The following is a 25,491-nucleotide window of genomic DNA, read 5'->3' on the forward strand; positions in this document are numbered from 1 at the left end:
TTTTTGTCAGAGGTTAGTCAAAAAGGCCAGAAATCTTGCAGTCAAGACATTTCTGCTATCATGGAGTGTCATCAAAAGCAACACAGCAGAACAGGCACCCTTTGGGATAGCATTAAATCTATACCTAAAAATCACACTACAGGGATATTCAGGGTTTAACTAGAGCTCTGGCTGAGACCCATCTTAAAAGAAAGCACACACCAGAAAGCAGTAGTTTCTAAACAGCATTTCTGTATAAGAATCTCTATGGCTTCTGACATACTTCCAAGCTACCTGGTCTTTCAAGCCAACAAACCGACACAGAGAAACCTTATTGTCCTCCTAACATATTTGTCTCCATCCTATTCTACACCTGTTTGGAAAAAACCCCACCCTTTTGAACCACAAAGGGGAAACAGTCACTATCTATAGAGCTGGGTACCTTCCTGAGTGCAGGAAGGAGGGTCTGCAGGGGGCTGTCAGCAAATATTTATTCCCAGAGTGAATTACTCACTGATTATTTTTCTTGCTCCAAAGGCCCTGTTTAGGGGTGAAGGAGACACTTTCCAACAAACAAAAGCTTGTATTTATCAGAGGACATGCCTTTGCATTACCTGAAAGGTTTCTTTCAAAGCAACCCTCACATCAGTCTGCACTAGCACTATTACCAATCTTTACTGGTTAAATAGTAGAGAATAAAATATAGCTAAAAAAAAGGAATTTCCTTATTTAGTGACACATGGGGTGAGATCAACCACAATAACATATTATTCAACATAACATCTTGTTTAAAATGGAAAAGAAGAAAAAAAAGAACAAATAAATACATCAATGGAATTAGACAAAAGGCAGAGCAAGAGGGGGAGGAAAAAACCTAAGAATGCAATCTTAGGGGGAATTAAAAAAAAAAAAGGTGTCAGATATTTCTGGCTATTTATGTTTCCAAGCCACAATAAACAATAAAGTTTTACCTTAATGCTACCATTAAGACTGTCTATCACCTCCAAAAGTGATGATCTTCAAGGAGGATCAGGATACAGGATTAATTTACTCCTTGCTCAACAGCCAGTGCTTTGTAACCTGAGTCTTTGACCCACAACAAGCAAATATGCTCTTAGTAAGCATGAGATAAAATCTGGCAGCTAAAAAAAAATCATTTCAGTGAAAAGAAACATTTTATGATATTTTTTCTCATGTGTGTCATGAGCAAAGAGCACATGCTTGATCTGCTACCGTAATTCAACTGTGGTCTCTGTAACCTGTCAGTCTGAGCACTTGCACCAATTTAAAGAGCAAAATTAACGGTGATTTCATTTAATGAAACTGCTAATGAGACCACTATTCCATTAACATATGTGTTCTTCTATTTGCCTTCTTAAATTTATCTGAGTGATAATATACACATATACAGTGAAATAAATTGAAACTTACCTGTACGACTCCTGTACAAGAATCCAAGAAAATACATCCCTTCGGCTCCTTTGATATTTTTTCATCTTTATAAAAATTCATAATATATGAGTTATCCGACAACTGTGTCAGCTGGAAGTAGCGCTTTTTGAATGACTGAAGTGAGGAGAAAAAAAGAATGACAATCGTTGTACTGCAAATTATTTTCACTGATACTTTATTCACAGGGTTCAAATAATAGAAAACACCTTCACTCACACCATTTTGCAGACAACTGCAACATTACTATCATTTACAGCAATGTAATCAAACCTAAGATACAAACAGCTAAATGACAATGGCAAAAAAGTGTGCCTCTGTGTGGCATATAAATTCAAATAAAGAAAGAATAATGCTGTCCCCTTACCCGAACAGTAATGCTGTTGTTTACAGTGCTGTTGAAATTCCCTTTATAAAGCCATCCAGACTTGTAAACTCCTGCTGCTAATCCTCCTCCTCCTCCACCACCACCACCTTTTGAAGATGAGTGGGATGTTGTATCCTGTATGAAAGACATAATTAATATTGCATGGACTTGCTTTTTGAATTTAAGATGAAAGAAAACTGTGATGTGTGAGTATCTGCTTGACAACAAATAATCATCCTTTCATTCCTTTTAAAATAAGATGTTAATATGCCTGCTGTGCATATGATGACATAGGAGACAAAGCTATTACACTAACTTCAGAGTTATTTAAAAGCTGAAATATTTTATACGAGATAACAAGCCTTATCATTCTTTTTTTGATATTAAAGCAATAAATAACTCTTCCCCAGAGGAAAAAAAAACCTCACCAAAACCCAGAATACATACTTCATTAAAAACTAGAATACATACTTCATCCTTATCCACATCTTCATGATCGATTTCAAAGGAATGTGATGGCAGTTTCTCTGGTCTATGTTCATTTCTAGGAGGGGAGGAAAAATGTCTTTAATTTTTTTTTTTTTTTTTTTAAATAATCACACACCTGCTATTTCAGGGAGGCAACCATCCTGAGCCTCCATGATGTCTCCAGTACACCTGTTGCTGCAATCCTATCACCTCCATTAAAAGCACTGTAGTTTCAAAATACAGCTTTTTTTCTCTAGCCCCATATATTGTTTTTTCAACACTATGAAGTTGCAACACTTCTATACAAATGATGAAATACCAGTTCTTGTTCTCTTCACTGCTCTTTCACAAAAACAGGCACCAAAACCTAGTTTCCAAAGAGATAGCCCATTTAAGGCTGTCAAATGAATGAGAATGAGCTCTTTAATAGCTTTTTCTAACCATGAACATTATAACATTCAGCTTAAAGCTTCTAATATTTCTTCAATATTTCAAGATATTTTTTACTATTTAATATGATGAGCACAGTCTTAGAAGTAAATTTTAAAAATACACAGATGTCTTTTGCACCACTGTTGTGGTTCCATTTAAGATCTTTGTATTGTGGACTTAAAACCAAAACAACATGAAAAAGTATTGAGAAATATCAACATTGTTTTCAAATTCCTAAAGATTACAAATGTCATACTGGAAATCTTCAGTTACCATATGAAAACCTACAAATGTTGTCATGCCAAAAGCCATCATTTATCAGGAAGACCGACTTTTCTAGAACTTACTTTAATCTACCCTGAGAACAAGAACACGGCAACACTACTGTGCAAGGAAGCAAATCCAAACAGAAGCTGAGAAACCACACACTCCTAAGCTAGTTTCTTCTCTCAACTTCATGAACTTTAGTCCACACTAGCACATAATGTTAAATGTCACGAATGTAAAAAAAAAAAAAAAAAAAAGTGGTAACTTTGACCATTTTCAATTTTCATTTTCTATTCATTCATACACAAGTTACAAATTAGGAAGATTAATGATCAATACCTATCAAAGTCAGTGTCCTCCTGACGTGACTACCCCACCGCAACCAGATTCGGCACGTCAGAGCCAGGAGAACCAAGTGTACACAGGAGGGCTTTATTCTCTGGTTTAGATTGTTCCAATTTGGGTATTTATTTAAGGTAACAACTGATCAATATTTTGATTAAAAGGAACATTTGCAATCTATTGACATATTTAATATCTGTAAAAGCGTTAATATTCAGAATATTTGTAATGGAAATCCATCACAGCTTTTCCAGTACAACCAAGGGCAGCTGTTAAAAATTCTTACATCAACACTCCTTCCCACCCAAGAGAGCCCCAAACCAAAAATCTCAAGCCAAACCCCACCTTTTACAAAAACATCATTCAAGCCTTCACATTTTTAGACATAAATCCTATTGGCTTACTCATTATTCAGGGCTAAAAGTGCACCGCAGTGCTCTTGGGGTGATGTGTAGGCAGTGACCAGTGCTTTGTGGCCACACACAAACAGATGACACCACTTTGCTTGAGGATCTGTACCAGTAGCAGGACAAGTTAGTCAGCTACTAAAAAAAAAAAACCAAAACAAAACCCCAACCCTAATGCCCTTGATGTTACTGGGGAGAGGAAGGAGTCAAAAATCTGCTGGATTAGCATGGTGCTGACCCCTCACCCTTTGACACAGCAACTCTGCCCTGCTCTGCTGCTCCACAGTCAGAGGGAGCCTGTCCCATCAAACCACAGCCCTTCCACAAGCCTGGGTACATGGGAAGTTTCTTAGAAAGAAGATCCTTCTGTCCTCACAGCAGAGGTATAAAAGAGATAGAAAAGGACACACTGCTATTGCTTCAGGTGTCAGATCTCAGACCACCCATGAAACACTCATCCAACTCAGACCTCTGTGTCATTCTCCATAAAAGTTTTTCATTTCCTTGGAGGGGAATCCCTTTTGGGCATGCTCCTCATCTTTCCAGGGCAGGCAGATAAAGTGTGGTAAGGATCCTGTTTGGTATACCCTCTTTTTCTCTGACTACTGCCTCTTCAGACCCATATGAAGATGAATTCCAAGGGACCAGACCTGAAATATCTACCAAATGTTCCAGGTTTTCTATAAATGACAGCAAAAACTTTGCTAATGACTATTTCTGTTTCCAGACGCTGTCACCACAGCACACTCTAAGCAACCCCTGTTCTTCCTCCACCCTTCCACTTGCTCAAGAAGCAAGAACACAGCAGCACAAAGCATAAAAAACAGTGTAAAAAGAGGTAGTGAGAGCTCACAGAGAGGAATTTAAGGAGTAGAAAGACCTGAGAAAAGACCCAAAGGAGGAACACACTCAGAGAAAAACTAAAGCAATTGCTAAACATTTTGGTCATGTTGCTGTGCACATGTCATTGACATGACTCTCTTGTGCTATAGCACTACTTCAGTAGAATTGCACCATGGACACGTTGAGTCCTCACTGCCTGACTAACGTGGTCAGCATCACATTGCAGCTGCTTCCCAATCAGAAAGGGTCAGTATTCAGGAAGAATAATTTTGATATCTGATGAAATCTTCTACACCATGCAGCCATTACTTCACACATTGTATGACTCTGTGAAACAGAACAGCATGGCCTCAGATACAAAAAACTAGGAAGTCCGTCAGCACTGCTGAAGGCTGTTGAGTCCCAATTTCTGTTTCTAAATGGGAAAACCCACAGAAAGGTTCAGCACACACTTAGTGAACAGAATTACTTTAGCCACAGTTAGATCTGGTGTTGTAAGTCACGTTCCTTTCTCATGATGCAAAGCTAAACACTTAACATCCAACCTTCCACAATGCAATGATCTCCTATAAAGGAACGGATACAACAATATGCTCAGATTTCTGATACTGCTACAACAGTTTTGCACAAATGAAACAAAAAACCATGACATGGAGCACTCAGAGCTATCAACTCTTAGATACAATACTATGAACAGGATGTATCAAGCTACTTTATTTTTAATTAGAAGATTTAGTATAAAACACAGAACTTTGTAACATGCATGTGCAAATCAAGGTCCGTTGATGTTGAAGAGGCTGGAAATGGTATGAAATGAGGTGGACTCCAAACCAGCTCTCTTTAAGGTACGTTAAGCTCAAAAGCCATAGCGACTTTCAGAAAAAAAATACTCCTGCTATAACTTTGTTTCTGAAACATCAACCAGTGCTGTATCCAAACCACTCCCGAGTGCTATGTTCTGATACAAGACAAAACAAGATCTCGTTTTGTTATAATCCTCTATAGGATATAGGATTTCCCCCTCTAAGGGGGGAAAAAAGTAGTATGTGAGACACCACAACATTCCTGGAGTATGAACTCATGAAAGCAAATCATACTAAGCACCATATTAAAATAACCTTCACAAAAGAGGATGTGTTACTTTTGTGCAGAGTAATGCAACCACGTCTGTCAAATGCATATTTCATAAGACTGAAGATGCTTAAGGTTAAATGGAAAACTGCTGTGCTGCCAACATTTTTCTTGAGCACTAAATGCGTCAATTTTCCAAAACAATGAGTACACTGGGTACTTAAGAAAAGGTATGTTTCTAATCTCCGATTAGCAAAACTACTCCTAACGGTTTTTTGTACTACCATATTCATTGTTCACAAAATGATTCATACTTTTTTTTGTACTACCATATTCATTGTTCACAAAAGAGAGATTGCAGATCTGAGGGAAGGCTTGCAGGACAAAACCCTTTGAACACAGCATCTAAAGGGACCATAAGAATCAGTTTACTGATTTTTGCAACACTGCATTTAGTTACTACTAGTTTCCATCCCATCCAAGCCTGGAACACCCATTTCTGTGTTAGGTGCACATAGCAATCTACTTCATCCAGTATCATGATTTCAATGCCTTGAATTCCAGGAAAGCAGGTGGTAACACAGTTTGGCCATTCAGTGATTTCATGAACTACTCCCTAGAACAGTCCTCAGGGCACAGGATACAAACCTGCCAGAAACAGGAGTATGGGTAGAAACTCACGCCTGAAGGAGTGAGCACCAAGTTCATAATTTCTTTTCACTCAAGTCAAGGAACTTGTTTTTCTCCTCACAGCACCTTTACACTGATTTTCACTGCCTCCAAGCACAGAAGGGATGTCCACTTACTCAGACACCTGCACATTTCCGCAGCCTTGTATCAACACTGCTGCACCAGTACATTGCACCCAGTCCTTCTGTATGGTGCAGCTGTAAAGCACTAAGTGAAATCCTACTCCTCTGTTACACAGGGTAACTAAAAAAAGAATTAATCCCAGTTAAAGGTGAATGACATTTATGCATTATTAAGGAAAACGGAAAGCCAACTTTCCTGTATCAACTGTGCTTTGAATACACAAATAAACTTCTTAGGATTTGAATCAGCACTAACTGAGTTTGTTGATACTAGTGAATTCTGCAAAGTCTTGAACTTTTGCTAAAGGACCTTTTCTTCCCCTTTTTAAAAATGCAAGGCACTATAAATACAGTAAAAGAAGCAGAGCATGTAAGATAAAGGAATATGCAAATATGGACAAAGCTCAGCAAAATGATATAAACCTAATAGAAACAAAATGAAAAAAGAAGAACTTATGCTAGATCTTACTGTGGTAAGTGTCGAAAGTCTTCCGAATACTGTTCATATTTGTAGTTCACAACGTGCCACTGGGAACTGTAGTATTTACAAGCCTAAAGAGAAAAAATACAAACAACAACAACAGAATTACTAAAACTGTTTAGACTCAAGAAGGCTAGAGAACCAAGAGAGATGTGAGGGAGCCCTTTGTGCTAGAAAACATATTCTTCTATTTTATAGCTGGATGCACAGTTCTTAAATGAATATCAGTCATACGTTTCTGCATTTTGAAGCACAATTTCCCTTCTAAATCAAATGCACTGAATCATACAAGATAGAGAAGGGGGCTGATATCAGTTTAACATGCTTTACTGATTCTCATCTACAAAGTAGACAAATCAGTCTAAACTAGGAGTGTCCCCACACTCCACCTGAACATTTGCACCAGCTCACGTGAGATGAACAGGAAGAAAGAGAGGGATCAAGCCTAAAACCTCACAGTAGAAGTTGCTGCCCAAGACCACAGGGAAAAGAAGGCATGCCAGGAAGGAAAATGGTGGAGAGCTACAGTAGAGACAGAAGCAGCAGCACTGAAAGGAATCTGGTGAGAACAGGGAAGACAGTCTCACAGAAAGTCACGGGAAGGATGAGACTCCAGGAGACAAAGAGAATGGAATAAAGGATAGATCACAGATATGTAAATACCAAAAGCTATGCAGAGAAAGTGGAAGAAAAGGCAACAAAGGGACAGGGTAAATTAGTACTCCACCAACCAGGAGCATTCCCTCTCTGCCCTGTCGGCCTCTGCTCAAGCTCCCATGGGAGTGACTGCTTGCACAGTGGTCTCTGCCTCAGAAGCACAAAGAGGGGATTATCGGGCTGCTGGAGCAAAAACTGAGATGGGCTGAAAACTTACAGGTGGTGCTTTCTAAATTACTCAGCACTGTCTTAACAAATCCTTTTAAATCTTGTGTAAAAAATGCAGAGTATGTACCCACAAATTAATTTAGGAAGTCATCTTGTGTGTCTTCTGTGACAGCTTTATTTTAGAGTACAGAAAAGGCAGCAAGGAAGTGGAGGGACATTTATAGGCAGTTCTCTCCTACCCTGACACCAAACTGAGCAGTTCAGCACAAGCAAAGGCGCTCTGCAGTAAACACGTTCCATGTGGATCTAGCATCTACCTTCTGGTCTGACACACACCTTCATTATTGTATAGGATGCAGTATAAAGTGCAACCATTAGACAAGATAAAACAATCCCATATTCTCTGAGAATGAATGTAATACTATAGCATTATAACTGGCTACACACCTTGAAGGGTCAGGTTCAAAGCCCACCCCTGACAACCATGTTCCTACACCACTCCCAATACTGTTTGCAATTTGCCTTTGAATATAGAGAAAAACAAAACAAAAACAAAACACAACCAAAATCCAACCTTTCTGTTTTGTGAATCTTCATAAAACAATTTGGTTACTCTTGCATTTGTGTAATCTAAGTCTTAGTTAAAACTATTTGATAGTCACCTGGGCTATAAGAATACTTCATAAGTGCAACATATACTCTGTTCTACGTGAGCCAACGAAAAGCTCATTCCCTGAATGTTTTGAGGATGAGCACAGACGTTTAATTCACACTTCACTTGCTTTCTAAATGGCAAATGTAAACCAACTGAACCTTCTACAGAAAGGACTGCTTTTTCCCTGTGGTACTTTCATTACTAAGTATTCTACTTAACAGATGCAATTAAAGCCCACAGAGAATTCTCAACACAGGCTTTTATTGCAAACATTATAGGCTGATGTGTTCAAAAAACCAGTTGTGAATAACAGAGAGCACACCACAGTATTTTAGCTTGTATCTATAAAGGTTTATTGTCCTCCTCAAAGAAAAAACTAATCAAAATAAAAATCAAAGGGGACAAGCAGCACATTCATGTATCATTCAGTAAATTCAGAAAAGGCAAGCCAATTCAGTGCAACAGCTAATACTGTTCCTGACCTAGCTTGCTGTGGCTATCCATTGTAAACTAGATCTAGTTTAAATTAAAAAAAAAAAAAGTTACAGCATTTTCTCTTCAGAATATCCCAGCTAAAAATCAAATACTTCTGTTGACTGTACTGACTTTTAATGATTTTTATTAAATTTGGAAATTATTATTCGAAAATTAATTTTAGCAATGAAGAAAAATATCTGTGAACCTGATTTGAGGAACAAGAAAAACCTTTCTAGAGAGAGATATTTCATCAAGAGGCAAGAGCTGGATCCTACTGTTCCTGGCAAAGAGTGAAGGGGCACCAGTGCAGGGGTTGCTGAGCTCAAGTGGACTGTGTGGGAGGAAAAATACAGATGGAGAAATGGAAGCTCTGGGACGTGGGAGGGTTGGCACATGTTTGCATGAACTTTCCTACTGCACTGTTGATCAAGCAGGCTGCACAGCCCATTCCCAAGGGCCGTATCAAATTCAGGTCATTTATTTTCTTTTTTCTTGTTGCCCAGCTGGCCTAATTTTTCCTTAGAGGCAGACAATCCTGAAAGCTTTTTCCACCTGTAACTTCTTAGCTCTGGTTCTGGTGATGACAGCATAATGGCTACCACAGTGAAAGAGGTACTTAAAAAAGATTTACCCTAGAATGCAAATGAACCCTTTGGAGAAAAAAAAAAAAAAAAAAAGAGAATAGGAAGTGAAACACAAATGAAGCAAAACACCTTGAAACATTTGAAAGCAACTCCCCTGCTTATATTCTCTCTAAGATAGTGCTAGGTATGTGGTCTTCAGAAATACAGGTGCACATATGATAAAAGTCATCTGTGGAACAACTGGGCTTCTTGCAGAAAAACTGCACACACGGAGCAATTCTGCCATCTCACTCACCCTTACAGAGCAGCTATTTCTAAGGTGGAGAGCAGGAGATGTTGAACAAGGAAAGGCAAGCCCATGCAAGAGCTTGGACACAGAAAGCAAAGACCTTCCAGAGCTGGACATGGTTACAATGCTTAAAGGGGAAGCTGCAGAGATGGCTCTGTGCTCTGCCCCAGGACTGGGGACACACATGGCACTGCTCATAAAGCCTGCCCAACCGCTTCTCCCTCCTGTCACCTCCTCTACAGCCACCAAAGGCAGCGTGCAAGGATTTGGGAAAGTGGAAGGCGGTGTCATCACCTCGGCCTGAAATTCAGCCCTCCACACCGGGCCTACCCCTGTTACCTTACACCTGCAACAAGCACAGCACCATCATGACTAGCAACCTTCATTCAGGGGCTCTCAAAGCTGTTTCCAAATTAACACAGTTTACACATATAGTAAAATCCAGTGACAAAGCAGTGTAACAAACCAAAACATTAAAAACACACTATTATTTTAAATTTTTTAAAAGTATTTTAAAAAAGTGTTTACCTCGTGCTATCAAAAGACCCACTGTCCTTTAACAATATATGGCATTGTCCTGACAACACAGTTCCTTAAAGTGCTGAAAGCACTTAGATTTTGATGCTGGGGAAATCTACACTGTAATGAGCAATAATAAAACTTTGTGACATTTATCAACAGTTCCCATTTTAACTGGACTTTGAAATATGTAAGAGCAACGCATATTAGCCTGTAAATAAAAAAGACTCAGAAATCAATTGTATGGACATACAACCACTTCCAGTAGTTATACAGAACGCTGCATCTCTTAACATTATGATTAATAAAACTCATGTTTAATAATTACTTACAGGTGTACACACAACCTGCAAAATCTCAGAAAAATCCCTCAGATGACTGGCGAGGGCTCTAAAAACTTACTATAGGTGATAACTCCAACTTCTGTATCTAGAAAATCTGCACATGATTTTCTACATAAGAGGCATCCACATGAATACTGTACTATAGCAGACAAAATTAACTACATCATGCATCAAATGAAATGTCAATATTCTTACGCTGTTATTTCATTTTGATGTAGTGCTTTTCAGCCAGCATGGTCCCTACTGCTCTAAGGATGAAGTGTGAGGACCACAATTACACCAGCAAATAAAAAGTAGCCAACACTGGGGTTCAGGAAAGCTCAGTCTCAACAGCTCTCCCCAGCAAGCTTGTTTCTTCATTGTCCTCATCCTTAAGAGCAATTTCTGTATAACACCACAATTTGACATCAAATAGAGTCACTATACAGGTTTAAGTAATGTGCATGTGCTGAGTGCCGTTAACATCCTCTGTTCTTGGTTTACCTCAGACTCCCTTACTTGAGGCGCTGGCAGATTCCAGATGTTGCATACAGGACACAATCAGGTCACACATGCCATTAATAACCGGCCTCTGCTCCCAGGCTTTTTCCAACAGGTTGCTAAGATGACAGCTGCCTAGATGTCTGTGATTTGAAAGAAGCAGCTGGCTCTACAATGAATTTTAAGGCTACAAGTGTGCTCAGACAGCTCAATAGTGCCAGGAGACTTCTGAAGGAGGCAAGCCTGACTTGAATCTATGCTAGCTGACCCTTTAATAATAGTAACAAGCCCCAAATCTGCCTACTGTCATGCAGATGGGCTATCTACCTCAGTGACCAGTAAGTGCACAGCAGAACCACACTAGCAATAGGATTTTAAGAATGCAACGTGAACTCCATCACCTTTGCTAGAATATAGATGAGACCACCAGTGATAGTGTTTGCAAGCTGATCCAAGGCCCAGCAAGTCACCAAAGGAGCCCTTCCCAGAGCAGCCACCACCATCAAGCTCCTGAAGCAAAAAGGGTGGGTCAGGAGGTACATGGTCTGCCTAGGAGGGAGAGATGAGACCCTCACAAAGGCCCCTCTGGATTTCTTTCCTTCCACAATTTCACTGCATAACCTAGGGAAGCTTCTGCAGGATGCTGCTCCATCCTCCTCCAGCCCCTGCGCAGCTCCCAGCACACCCTTCCTCATCCACAGGGTCCGCCCCTCTGCAAACATGCCTCCCAAAACATATTCAAGTAGCACCAATCATTTTTAGGGGGATCATCTGACTTAAACTCATTTAAGAAAGGACAGTTGACACCTAATATTTATCTACTTTCTGGATTTTTTTCATATATACCCAAAATCCCATTCATATAGACACACATACACAAATAGTATGCATGTGTGTGTATATGCATGCACACTTTCTGAAAATACTGACTTGATGCAAACAATATGGGATTAAATATGTTGCATTTGATATCTTAAATTCCTCAAAATAAATATAACTTTGAATTGAAAATTGCACTATCCCCTTAGATTTCTGAGCAAAACATGGGAAAAATCCCAAGGATTGCTATTTGATCTGCATATTCAGGAACAGAGAGTTGGGAAAGGTGATATTAGGAATATTTTCACTGCCTAAAAGGAAGAATTTTTTTTGTTTATTGTGGAATAAATGTTTCTATTTGCCAAAATTACAGACCACAAGGACAATGCTGACTGGTATGAATATATACAGCAGACTATGAGGAATGAGAAAATTCACTGTTTGGGAGGAAACAGCCTGGTGCAGTACAGAATTCAAGGAAGTCAGGAACACCTAGAAAAAAGAAACACCGGAGAGAATTCTACTCTGGCTTCAAAAGTTTCTGGAAACTTCTCTTTTCTTGCAACCTAATTTAGTTACTCAGGCTCCTCCTGCCTAAGAAAAGCTAAGGTGGAAAAATCCACAAGGAAAATATCCCAAGACGACTACGGGTATAGGAATGATCAGTTCACAAAGTATTAGCTTTAGAATATACCTAATAATTAGCTATACGTTAATAAAATGACTCAGATATTAATAAATCATAAAATGTAAAGTATTTATGCTCTTTGCATCCTACAGAAAATATTTAGTTATCAAAGGACTATTTATTTATTCATTCAAGTAATCTTATTTCTTTTAATTTTCATTTTACAGTTTCAGCAGAAGGGATAAGGTTAGGCATCTTATTTAAAGTAAATTCTTCTGCCTCACCCATTACCGTAATATCTGAATATCACCAACAGTGCAAGTTTTTGGTTAGTAAAAGCAGCATTAAGAGAACTGAATTAAACTAGAGGCATAAACCTTCCATACAGGGTGGACAATATCAAATACTATCCATACTGAAAGCTTCAGCAACATCAGCCTCACTTTTCTTCATCTGGCTTGTCAGCCCTTTTGCATCCATAAACCGATATCGATATTCCACAGGCAATCAAGTCATCCTGGCGTGCCTGTAAGTACTGTTTACCATCACTTGAGCAAAGGGAATCTGATCAAATCCCCAGGCTGCCATAGGTATGGATTTTGCTAAAGGCTGGGGAAAAAACCCCTGAACCTTGAAGGACTCTAGCAATGAAAGAGCTAGAGGTGGAACTAAAGCCTTCCTACTGCCACCAGTAGGAAACAAATTCCCAGGAAGAGACAAACAAGGGTTTCAGGCATTATCACAGACCTCTGACAACCCTTTTAAATGACCTAACAGTACTTTATAGACAAGACCATCTGAATCACCAAATGTCCACAAGGATGAGACAGAAGACCATGGATCTGAGCTCTTTAAATAGTTTCAGTACCATGTCCTCACTCTGTGCCATGTGAAGAAAATTAGTTTTACCTTCAACAGCAGCCCCTTCATTTGTAGTTAACCGAGTTGCTCCATGCATTTGTTCAGAACTTGATAAACTACTAAGATAGTGTAATATACACTAATGGTCACAGAGAGCTGTAACCACTTATAGAGAACACAAAAATGAAACTTCAGAGAGATGAAACTGTAGATTTACTTTGTATAGCTTCCCCAACAGTCCGATCAGGAATTAGACATTTGATCTTGGGGTTGTAACAAGTCCAGCTGACCAACAGATAGTCAAGTATGCACATGACGGATGCCTTCACTGTTCATGATATCATAATATATTTGAAGAAAGACTCCTTCATTGAGTAAAGTGTTGGCTTTTTCAGGGCTCAAAAAAAGAAGTGAAGGTCACAAACTCCACTCCTGTACATCTATCCAGCAGTGCTGAACACTAATTTGGAACACAACAGACTGCTGCTGGGACAGTACAGATTTTGCTGCAGTGGACTACAATCACAGATCTTCACAGCACCCCATGCTCAGTTTTACTTAATTTTGGCCTAGAAACTATCCTCTTTCTGGAGCTTAATTTATTTTATATTTAGCTTTTGGCTTTGTGGCAAAGTGGAACATATGCATTTCTACTTTAAAAGAGGGTCTTATCCTGCTACTATTCCGTGCACGGGCTCAGTTCAGTAGTACTTTTCTTTCCCCACTGCTTTGCTCCTCTCTCCCCATCCCTTAGCTCACTGTTATTGCAGAAAAAGCTAATAGATGTGCTCAATATGTATTTTACCAGGTTGTCATTAGCATCCCCTTGGAGTACTCCATTGTAATGATTCCCAGACACTGTGTTCTATGTTCCATTTTTAGATCCACCACTTTCTCTGTAAAGCCACGAGCACAGTGCTGGCCTTGCAACTTGTGGAACCTTAAAATAAAAAGCAGACCCCAAAGTGCTGAAAAGGCAGTGAGGCTTCTGGGAAAGTAGATAATTCCAGAAGCTATGTTATCTCTTAGCCCTACTGTCAGATTAAGAAAGATGGCAAAGTTCAGGCAATTTGAGCTGGCAGTAAGTTGTTATTGCTCTTTCTAGACCTGCTGGAGAGAAATAGGGCCAGCCTGTAAAATACCATGTTGCATACAACTCAATAGCTACATTTCTGCCTAATCTTGGGATTTTATTTTTTCTAATCTCTGTGTTTGCCTGCAACTGACTTTTCCTCCACAAATTAGCTTGCACTTGTAGTCATATCAAATAGCCTATACTTGTTCAAACCAGGAAGCCAGGTCTGAAAAATCCCAATCTGTGAAAAAAACCGTAGAGAACACACATTATGGGCTAACTATAAGTGCTTGGAATTAAACCCCTTATAGAAGATGGCTGAAAATTTGGTTTCATAAATCTGTTTTGTTAATGCAAATGATGAGCTATACTTTACATCTCTAGTGAAAGATGGGGAAACTTCAGGGAGCCATCTAAAGTCCTTTGGAGGTGCTGGTTGCACTGTCCAATGTCCTTCAAAGTGATAAAACCAGTGACAACCTGAAATATCTCTGAGGTAACAGGAAGAGCAATCTTCTCCTACAATTTGAGATCAGGTATGGAAACAATACAAGTATAGTGGTTTTTAAAGGTAGAGCACTTAATCACTGCTGGTGGGGCTCTAACTGTCATAGAAGAACTTTGCTTGACTTTCTACTATGAAGGTAGAACAGACTAACTACTGACAATAAATATAAACCCCTACACATCCCTTACAGTGCAACTACTTCTCAGATAGCTGTCATATACACCTCTAATAAGATATACACCTTATAACAACTCTAACAGTCTAAAACAGTGTCAGGTAGTTATCTTTTTTTTGGAAAGATACCAGTATTTTCAAAGCTCAAAGCACATTCAGATCACCAATGATTAGCACTCATGTAAAAATAACAACATCAGTATCAGTGGACGAGTAGTGACAGGGAATGCCACTGGAAAACAGCAGAATGAGAGTCTGATTCAGTGCATTTGCAATTTTCCTACATACAAACATCTCAGAAGAGGCACCCGCAGATATGCTGTTAACCCTCCCTCTCCTTCTGGCCTCCACAATTCAAACCCAATTCAAATCACTTCAACAATACTGAAAGAAAAAAGATGCTGTTTATTATCATAGCAAGCCTCCCCCAAACCCTTGGTTTTATTTAAAATTAAAGTATACACACAGTAGATATTTACCTCTTTAACAAATAAATTCTCTGCTTTTTGTTCTGCATCTTCAGGTACAGAAGGATACAGCGTCCTGATTTCCAGTGAAATTGTGTCTGTCTGACAATAAACAAAAAAAAGCAAATTAGAGTGACAGCAGTTTTGTCTCATGAAGAGGTTAAGAATCTTATTATTATGGCTTGCATTTTTCAATTTGTCATGCAGCCAATACAAATGCATACTGACAACTACAACCCAGGTCCTGCCCACACATGCTATTCAATACTATCAGCTAAAACATTAATTACAAGCAAGAGCAGTGTTCACATAGATTTCTCTGAACAAAGTTGTTCCAAGCAAACTTGCTTCAGTTTCTGAGGTTTCTGATTAAAAAAAAAGAAGTCAAGTCTTCCTTACATCCTCTCCCAGAAATATACACCAAAGCCAAGAGCGTTACTTGCTTCCTCCACTTCCCTTTTTCATGCCTTTTCAGTAAGGAATGTGAAAACAGAACTAAAAGCTTTGACTCTTTTGGAAGAAGAGAGGAGCAGAGAGTCCTCCCAGTAAGTTGCAAAAGGACTGCCACAAGACAGCTCGATGGTTGGAAAGCAAGTGGAACCAGGCAACAGCTTCTCAGTGGAGCTTTTCCATCCATGGGTGCAGACAGTAAAGAATGACTGAGATGAGACTCCTGACACTTCCTACAACCTCCTTTCAAGACTCAACAAATACTACACAAATTAAGCAATTTTTCTGAAAGCAGCTCCTGGCTGAGCTGGCTTGTCAGGCCCCACAGCAGGAAACCACACAGAGAAGTGGATCTCCAGAAGGTCTCCGCAAGGAACCAAGCTTCCCTTAGTTCCCACCAGGCCAGCAAGAGGCCAAGGCCCCCAGCAGTGCTCCTCTGTGTGACCCAGTGCCTCCATGCTGAGGTCAGACAAGGCAGTCAAGTTGTAAAAGTCACATGAGAGGAAGTTTTGGGGTATTTTGAATTAAATTCATAGATCTGGCCCACTCATTTTCTCTGCCATAAGAGGGGAAAACAAACAAAACCAAACCCCAGTAGACCAGATTATGCTCTGAGTTACAACGGAGTAACTTCACCACTCAAGGCAACAAAGGACTGAAACAAGATGAATTTTATCTTCCAAGCTCATTTTCTCCATACGGAAAGGTACATCATTTCTGGAGGTAGGCCTATGGCATACAACTGGTTTAGCATGAAGAACTACTTAGTAATACTATGAAGCAGCCTGCACTATCTATGACATCCCTGGAGGATCTCCTCCCAACCCCCAATCTCAGACTAAAAAGTGACATTTTTTCTCTACAAATTGAAGCACCCAGACTCTACGCAACAATTGCCTGGATATTATCAACATGATTTTTCCTTATAGCTTACACCGACCACGCTGATTCCCCCCATCACTTCCCATATGAATAATTATGACAGAAAAGGCACATATCACTCAGGCAGACGCCAAGGTCATGGGATCCCCTAAACTTTTTCTGTTTCATCTGGATAGCTCAAGATTCAATGTAACTAAAACACTTTGGCTTCCACAAAAAACAATGGTGCGTCTCAGACACCGCAAAGTGAAAAAACCCCTGTTGTTCCGACAAACTAAGCACAGTTTCCTAAATGTGGGCTCCACACAGCTGTATTACCAAAGCCTGCAAGCAGTGGAGATTTACACAGTCATTCAGTCTACGAGTAAAAGAGACAGCAGATAGAGAAGTATGAATTTTCAGGCCACATTTACCAATAGTGAAGATGTCTGAATTCTGGGACCTCCCAGCAGTACCCACAGTCTCTGGAAGGCACTTCATTACTTTTACTTCACACATACGTGACATCTTAAGTCCCCTTTTTTGAGTGGTCCTGAGATGCAATCCCTGAGCACAGCTGAAAACCCATGGCTGCCCTGAGGTCCATCATATGGAGTTCTTCCCAGGGCTGGGGCCCCACTGCCAGCAGCAGCAGCCACAAAGCATGCACCCCGTCCTTCCACGTTGTCACCACTGCTGAAGATCAGCTGCTGTTTCCAGACTATGGCAGAGTGGGAGGCCACAGGAGAAGAGACATGTGATGCACTCCATACCTTGCACTGACCCTGTCGGGATGGTGACTGAGCTGCAGAGTCCAACAACTACTTCTGCTTGCCCATAACAACTTATCTGCCCCATGTATTACACAGAAGATAGTCTTCAGGGTTTTTTTTTTAAATTAAGACAGAGTAAGTCAAATTTTTTACCTAACAGAATGCTTCCTGTCAAATGATACCAACACACTGACCAAGACAGCTAGCATTTGCCTTAATGGGGTCATTGTGCCTCCTCTTCCTTACACAGTTTGTTAAAAAGCCTGTAGCTGAACAAGACAAAACTCAAGACCACTGTTTCACGTGTGGTACGCTCCCCTGCCTTCCTTCTCAAGACCACTTGAAAGAAACGCAGCCGTGCAAAACAGAGAAATCGGGCAACATTGGGCTTGTCACGTTTTCAGACTCTGACAAAGAGTATCACAGGTTTATTGACATAGAATTGGGACATGGAAAATCTTGTGTATTGTTATATTTAAACTTGTTTTAAAAATCTACAAAGCACTTCCCTTCTGAGAATTAGTTATGTCAACCACTTCGCTGCAAAAGCCTTGCCACAAAAACACTTCCTGTTCATAGCTGATTACTTCCACAGTTAAGTGCTCTTAAAGGCTGATCAGGCATAGCATGTATACACCAAACCCTTTTTACTTCAGAAAACAACTAAATTTCAACAACAAACTAAGCGCTTCTGAAAGGGTCATCAAAAAAATAAAGGATTTTATTTACAGAATTCAGCATTTATAAACGTGCTTTGAATGCAGCCTAATTTTTTAATGTTTAGGCAATCATAGCAATTGTCTGTTCAAATCAGAGACCAACTATCTTCTCATTTGTGCATGCAAACTGTGATAATCAAATAATGCAGGTATCAGCCTAAAACATTAAATTTAATCATTCTTCTGAATTATTTTTTAATCTATTTTATATAAACATCCTATACCCAACAATTTTTGGCATTTATCCAGAGTCTCATTTGCAGAAACTATTGGCCCCAGGTGTTTGCTAAGTTAGAAGGTTCAATTTAATTTAGCACCTTCTCTCGCTACATCCAATTTCTACAGTGAAAGCCACAATATCGCTCCTTATAAACAACAAGCAATCATGTTTTCAGACAGTGTCTACTTCCCACTGACATGGTGAGTTTAGTATTTGAAAATAGAGTTCAAACTCCATTAACTATTTCAAACATTTTGACTCTAAATCTATTTTAATAGCTTTTAGTCTGAAAGCATGTTACCAGTGGTTAAATCTTCAGACAGATGCATCAAAAATAATTATATTTACTTCCTGAAACAGCAGCCCTTCTAAGAGAGCTAACCACACATGGGCAGAAATGTTCCTGTATGTTAATGCTTAGATTCAATCTCTCTAAAGAAAAGCTGCTCAGCCCCACTATTCATCCAAGTAAACAAATTTACTTAACATTACCAAAAACTGTAATGAGTTAGTCCATCAAATTAAAAAGCATGATAAGATGCAATTTTGCTGTACAAATACCACAGTAAATGCTGTCACTATACGGGGCTCCTGTCAGGCTGCTCTCCCAGCACAGACCTCACTGAGGAGGTACGTGCATGGAGGCAAAGCAAAAGGAAAGCAACAACAGGGCACATTTAAAGGGCAGATTTTGCCCCATCACACACTGAATCACATTCAGTGTGAGAGGCTAGGCTTTGCCCACACAGCATTTGCTTTGTTGACTGCATTAGCTCTCTCTATTTAAGTAGCTGGAGTGCATCTCTTGAAGTTTAGACATCTCCTGCTTTCCTGCTCTTCCCAGCCATGAATTTGCACGTCAAGGATACCCATATCCCCATTAGTCATGATAATAATGGAATCAATTTCTGGTCCTCTAAGGATGAGCAGATGTCTATCACATGGGAAAGTGGGAGATAAGTCACGTGCTATTGAAAATAACCCATGATCTCACCACTGTAACTCTTCTGATCTTAGAAATAACAGTCAGGTTTACAGGCTTCCAAGGAGGGTCTTAAGTCTTGTGCTTAGAGATGCCCTTGTGGCACATGCGCTCCGTTTCATGTGAAGAGGTAATGTCATTGCCTACTCTTGCCTTCTCCCCTTAAATATTCATCTGGTTCTGTTGTGAACTTCCAGTTGTATCCAAACAACTTTTGTCCCTGCACAATATACAGCTAGCAGAGGTTTCACAATCTGAAAGATAGGGAGATTTTTTGCTCAGAACAGGGAAGAGCCAAAGAGAAGCCTGGAGACAGTCACACCTGCAGTGATGGAGAATATTGGCACTGCATTACTCAGCCCCTCTTCTAAGGCCTTCCTGATACTTGGAGGGCACTTGGGTGGGCTTTCAAAAGCCCAGAAGAGCACGGAGCACATCAGGCTGCACTTCAATAGGTTTTGCATTACACAGTTAAGCTTTGCCATCTTACACCTGTCCTAAATTCAGGCAATGAATTATTATTTCTATTGCAGGTTCAAATCAGACATTCAGCCACATTTATACAATTCTGACTTCCAATTTTCAAACAGATTTAAAAAATAGTACATGGGGAGAGAAGGAGGAACAAATTTTCATGACCCAGGGAGTTTAACATGCTTTTATATCATATCAAATTGCAGTACCTATTAAATACTTTCAGCTACCCTTTAATGACAATTATATTTATCAACATATTGTTTATATATATTTAGTTTCTAAACCTCCACACAAGCAAAGGTATTAGCAAAGGAGTGCTGAGGCTGTGGCCACTAAGGGAGAGCACCAATGACTCTATGCAAGACTTCCAATCCTGGAGAGATTTGAAAAGAGACTGCTAGGGGTTCAGTGAATTTCCTAATGATGGTGACATGAAGAAAGGATAAAAAAATACTTCTGAAAGGATACAGCAACCATTTTGCTTGACTACATGAAGGCACTTAGGAGCAGAAGTACAAATGTATGACAACAAATTCATGCAAGACTAAGATATGAAAGGTTAAAGGTGAGAGGGAGACCAATCTGAAGGAAGTTGCCACGCTTCTTTCTCGGCCTCCTTTCTGGTAAACACATAGGAGAAAAGTGAGAAATAGGAATGCCAGACAGCAGTGGTTCCAGTTGTCAAGGAAGAGTGTGGCCAGGTCTAGGAAACAGGTGGTGAATGGAACCCAGTGGTGAGGATGCAAACCTACCAGCATCACCACCAAGCACGCATTTTTATGAGCGCAACAGGAAGCCCATTGACTCCCACTTACTGCCATCAAGAAGCTCATGAGTGAAAGCTCATACTCATGTGACAAGGAGCTCCTGTGAAACACTGCAGATCCTTCCTCCACACAGTTGCTGTATTGCTGCAAAATTTTCCACTGGCCATTATTTCACAGCACAGCAACAGAAGGGTAATTTGTTCATGGGATCCAGGAGCAAGTGAAAAATGAAGCTGAGCTAACATGCTTTTTCTCAAAGGAAACTGGACTTTAGGCAGGAAGGAGGAGAGTTAGCGAGCAATGCATTGCTATCAAAACAAGAAGTGGAACTGATGTGAACAATTTTTTGTTGTTGTTTTAAAGGATTATTAAGCACAGTTACAAAAACTAAAGCATCTTTTCCCCAGCTGGAATAAAACCAGAGAATGCATCTTTGTAAGACATACCTCTTGTATTCTTCTGTTGAGATGCAGAGAAATGGAGGAATACATACTATCAGGTTCAGACTGATACCAAGAATTCTTTGCTGTTCCACAGACTTCTCATAAGATGTTGGAAATGACCAACAAAAGCTTTGTGAGAATAACTGCATTCTCTTTGAATTGCATTCAAAGAGAGAAAGCAACTCTGAGAAGAAGCAAAAGACCAGACAATAGAGCAGCTACGATGATAATTGATCCATATCTGATGCATGTGGTGAATACTACAGATCCAGAAATGGGAAATCATTATTAAAAGCAGAATTTTCTCTTATGCTCACTACCTCAGATAATGCTTTTAGTGGGGTTTCACTCTGAAGAGACTTCTGCCCATAGGATGCGCTAACACACGGGCCCAAACTGGGGCTGCATCAGCACTGAGCCACAAAGTCTGATGCAACTGTAATCATTAGGAGTTAAACAGTAACGTCCATCATTTCCTGGGGCATTATCCCATTAAATAACACTCAGAGCCAGCTTAAGCACCTCCTAATTCAGTCAGTCCTGGATCTCTTTCTACACAAATGGCTGACCCAGACTTTTGTGCACAGGTGATATTTCAGCAGGAATGAGGAGGGCTATAAATAGATACTCTGCAGCTGCAAAACCTGCCTGCTATGAAAGCTCTGCAGTCCTGTCTGGTGGCATAGGCTCTTGCTACTGCAGCTGACTTCAACAGAACACAGCAAAGAAAAGAGCCAGGTTTATTGCAAGGATATGGACCCTACCTACCACTGCCTCTGATCTTCTGTGAGTACAGGCCACCGTACCTCTCTCATCTGTCTTAATTTTTTCTTTTTTCTTTTTTTATTTAAACAGATTATGCAGAATAGTTGCAAAGCATAACACAGAGGAAACAAAATAGAAATAGCTACTAAAAGCCAGGCACCAACTGCTCAAAATGAAATGAAAATAAGGATATGAAAATATGGTTTGACAGGCAGAGGTCTTGAGCAGTAGGACATGATTCTTCTTTCACTGAGAGGATTTGCTCCACTGACTTGAGCTCAGTTACTCTAAATCAAGGGGCTCAAGGGCCTTCTGACAACACACAGTATGTCTAGTCAGCTTCATAATGCTAAATTTCAATTTCATAAATTCACAAATGTGCAAAATGGATAAAGGAATTAACGATGATGAAAAAATCTATTCTGTTTCATTTTCTCTCAGTCCCATGAGCACATTAACTCAGTTAATGCCACCAAGGAAACAGAGCCATTTAGTAAAACAAAGTCGATTAGGTTAAGCCAGTCCCACAGGACAGTAGCAGTGCCATGAGCTGATGGGAAGGGCCCTCGCACAGCAGTTAAAACTGGTCACAAATTGAAATGTATTGCCATTAGAAAAGGCCTATTCATCAAAATCTAAATCTTTTACAGAGATAGGTTGATTTTGAAGAAGTTGGTATAAGATGCAGGCAATCTGCACGCTTACTTGCCTGGCAGCATGCCTCCCCACCGCCCGGCAGGCAGCCCCTGCCCTCCTGAGATGCCCCATTGCTGCCTTAGTGAGGGCTGCCCTGGACTTGCAGGTCCTCAATTTCTTTGAAGCTTGCCAGGACAAGCAATGGGGAACACGGAACGAGGTCAGGCAGCTCCATGGCTGTGGGCTCCAGTATCCACTGTCTGTCAGCATACCACCATAAGAGTCTGCCTCAGCACTGGGGACCCTGCACCACTCATCACTCAGGATGCCAGATTGCAAACCCCACCGGAGAAGAATTTAAGACAACCCCCAAACCAAACAAAAATCAAGTCCATTTGGATTTATCTTTGTCCTGCAATCTAATGTCAGCAACAGCACAGCTAGGAAATATGTCACAGCCACCATCTAAAAAGTCTGACTTTGAGCAGAAGGCTGGGAATCATGGGCTGTCTGATTCTAGTGGCTAAATACATTAAAACAGAATAGGATCAGAAAGACTGGATATAATTTGCAGGTGAGATTAAATTAGATTATAATAGTAGGGAGAGCTTCCAGCACTGGCCAAACTACCACTGTGCTGAGCAAACAGACGTATACTTTATGGAATAACATGTTTTCTGAGTTCCTGAAATATATTTGGGAACAATCAAGGCTTCAAGCTTTATCTAGTCCTGAACAGTAAATTCACTCTTTTTTTCTCTGACATTTGTATATGAGTGAATTTGGTGGTAAAGAAGTAAGGCATTACACACATGAATTAAGAAAATCTTGGAGAGCCTTTGAGCGACTTCTGGCTCTTCCTCTAGCAATGAAGATTAAATAAATGAACAGACAAACCTAAGAGAAAGAATAAGACATATTTGCCTTGTACTTACTGAAAAGTCATCATCAGGGAATAATATCAGATCCTTAAACTGGTTATCCCCAATATTTTTTTCAATCTCTGTGATAACAGCTTCATAATCCAAAGGCTCCAAGAGTTTGGGTTTTTCCTGCTGCGGAAAAAAAGAAAAAAAATCAGCTCATCTCTCTACACTCAAATTTACCTTCCTCCACCTTCATAAACTGAGATCTGCTGCATTTTTCCTTTTTTAGCCCAAAGTATGAGTAACTTCTTCTGACCCGCTTCCTCCCTCTTCTTCCCAACTTGTTGCAGCTGATCTCATGCAAGAACAGAGGAGGTGAGGAAATTGAGACAGTTGTAACAGTCACTCTCCATCTAATAACTCAAGAGCAATCTGTCAGCTCATTAGAGATCAAAACCACCACATTAATTTACCTGTCATTCTCAGGAACAGTCTCTCTCTTTCTATGTAAATACAATGTAGGCAAACAGACAGATGGACACAATTTGAACTGAACATAGATATGATTTTAAGCTAATACGTTTTAGAATAAATAACTTATTAATTTCTTCACTGTTTTACATAGTCCCACCTCTTTGAACTGCTGGTAGCTTGTGAGTGCCACCACATAGTTTATTTCAGGAGAATAACCTTGGATTATTACCAAGTAAAACAATCTGGCACCCACCCCCATGATTTCTCGTCAGAAACAGGATTACCATCATCATAATAGTACTATTATTGCCCAAAACAGCAGTAAAGTAAGAAACAGCAAAACAAGAGTAAAGTCACACTGTCTTGAAATACAACCCAAAAATAGAAAAAGAGAAGCCCTTCTGATGTGTTAGAATACATTAAACAAATGAAGAATCATATATTAAAAGTGTCAACATTTGCTTAATTCAAAGACTTAAGCATCAGTAAATGAGAAAGGGCAAGAGAACTGCTAGAAGGGATAGAAAAGCAGGTGATGAGAAAGAAAGAAAGAAGACACTAGTGGAAAGCAAATGCAGAAACACTTCTGCAAAACACTTTTTCAGTCTGATGCAATGGTGGACATTAAGTTGTGTTTTACCCACTGTTCTTGCTCTGCGCTATTGAGAATAATATAAAGTTTCCTTTCTTCCCTCTTTCTTAAACCAAAACCATGGTGTATCGGACAAGAAAGCTTTCACATCTCCATGAAACAAACTTCTCCCATGGACAATCTTATGATTCTCTTATATTTTTATATATATATATACACCACTCACATATGGTCCATTATACATATAATGGTCCATATATACAAGTCTCTCCTCCTTTTGACTTTTCTGGAGAATTCCTGTTTCTTCAGTAATTACACTCATCTCAAAATTTTTCCCCAGCCCTTGCGAACTTCTGTTACCCTTCTATATTAAGTTCAAGACTCCCTTTGGTATCAAATGCATCTCTGAAAAGTTTAATTTAATTAAGTGTCAGTAACACAGCCACACAGGATGGATTGAAACACTAAGATACACACGTTCCTAGAAAGTTATTCAATTGCTGAACAGCCTGTGATAGAATCACAGAATAACTCAGGACCATCTCCTCCAACCCCCTGCTCAGAGCAGGGCAAGTTGGGTCAGGCTGCTTGGGAACTTGTCCAGATTGAGTCTTGAAAATGCCCAAGGATGCAGATGCAATTTAAAAAGCTGGACCTGTTCCTTCAACACTTCAGTCTTATTAACTCTTCTCAGTCTATTAAGTCTCTTAGTCCTAACTGACAGCTTAAGAGTTAATAAACTTCTAAAAATCATTAGTATTGAGCATTCACAGGCCAAAAGCACTAACTACTGATGCTGAGACAGTAAAGACTTGTAAAAGATAGACAAGATCAACACATTAT

The 25,491-nt window shown here is 39.7% G+C and overlaps 1 protein-coding gene across 11 annotated transcripts in view; it reads right to left on the reverse strand.

Annotated features, from left to right (window-relative positions):
• DOCK10 (dedicator of cytokinesis 10) overlaps window positions 1–25,491 on the reverse strand; it is a 165,173-nt gene that overhangs the window by 80,158 nt on the left and 59,524 nt on the right. For 8 of the 11 annotated variants that reach the window (XM_074912820.1, XM_074912818.1, XM_074912816.1 and 5 more), the window contains exons 2-7: window positions 23,652–23,771; window positions 15,636–15,725; window positions 6,907–6,989; window positions 2,267–2,339; window positions 1,796–1,930; window positions 1,411–1,545 (exon numbers count right to left, since the gene is read on the reverse strand). In XM_074912820.1, coding sequence (XP_074768921.1) covers window positions 1,411–1,545; window positions 1,796–1,930; window positions 2,267–2,339; window positions 6,907–6,989; window positions 15,636–15,725; window positions 23,652–23,771 — 636 coding nt within the window. The remainder of the gene's footprint in view (window positions 1–1,410; window positions 1,546–1,795; window positions 1,931–2,266; window positions 2,340–6,906; window positions 6,990–15,635; window positions 15,726–23,651; window positions 23,772–25,491) is intronic. The other 3 variants (XM_074912815.1, XM_074912823.1, XM_074912824.1) reach the window with 3 other exon arrangements.

The sequence above is a fragment of the Athene noctua genome, chromosome 8, assembly GCF_965140245.1.
Source record: "Athene noctua chromosome 8, bAthNoc1.hap1.1, whole genome shotgun sequence".
Classification (NCBI taxonomy): domain Eukaryota; kingdom Metazoa; phylum Chordata; class Aves; order Strigiformes; family Strigidae; genus Athene; species Athene noctua.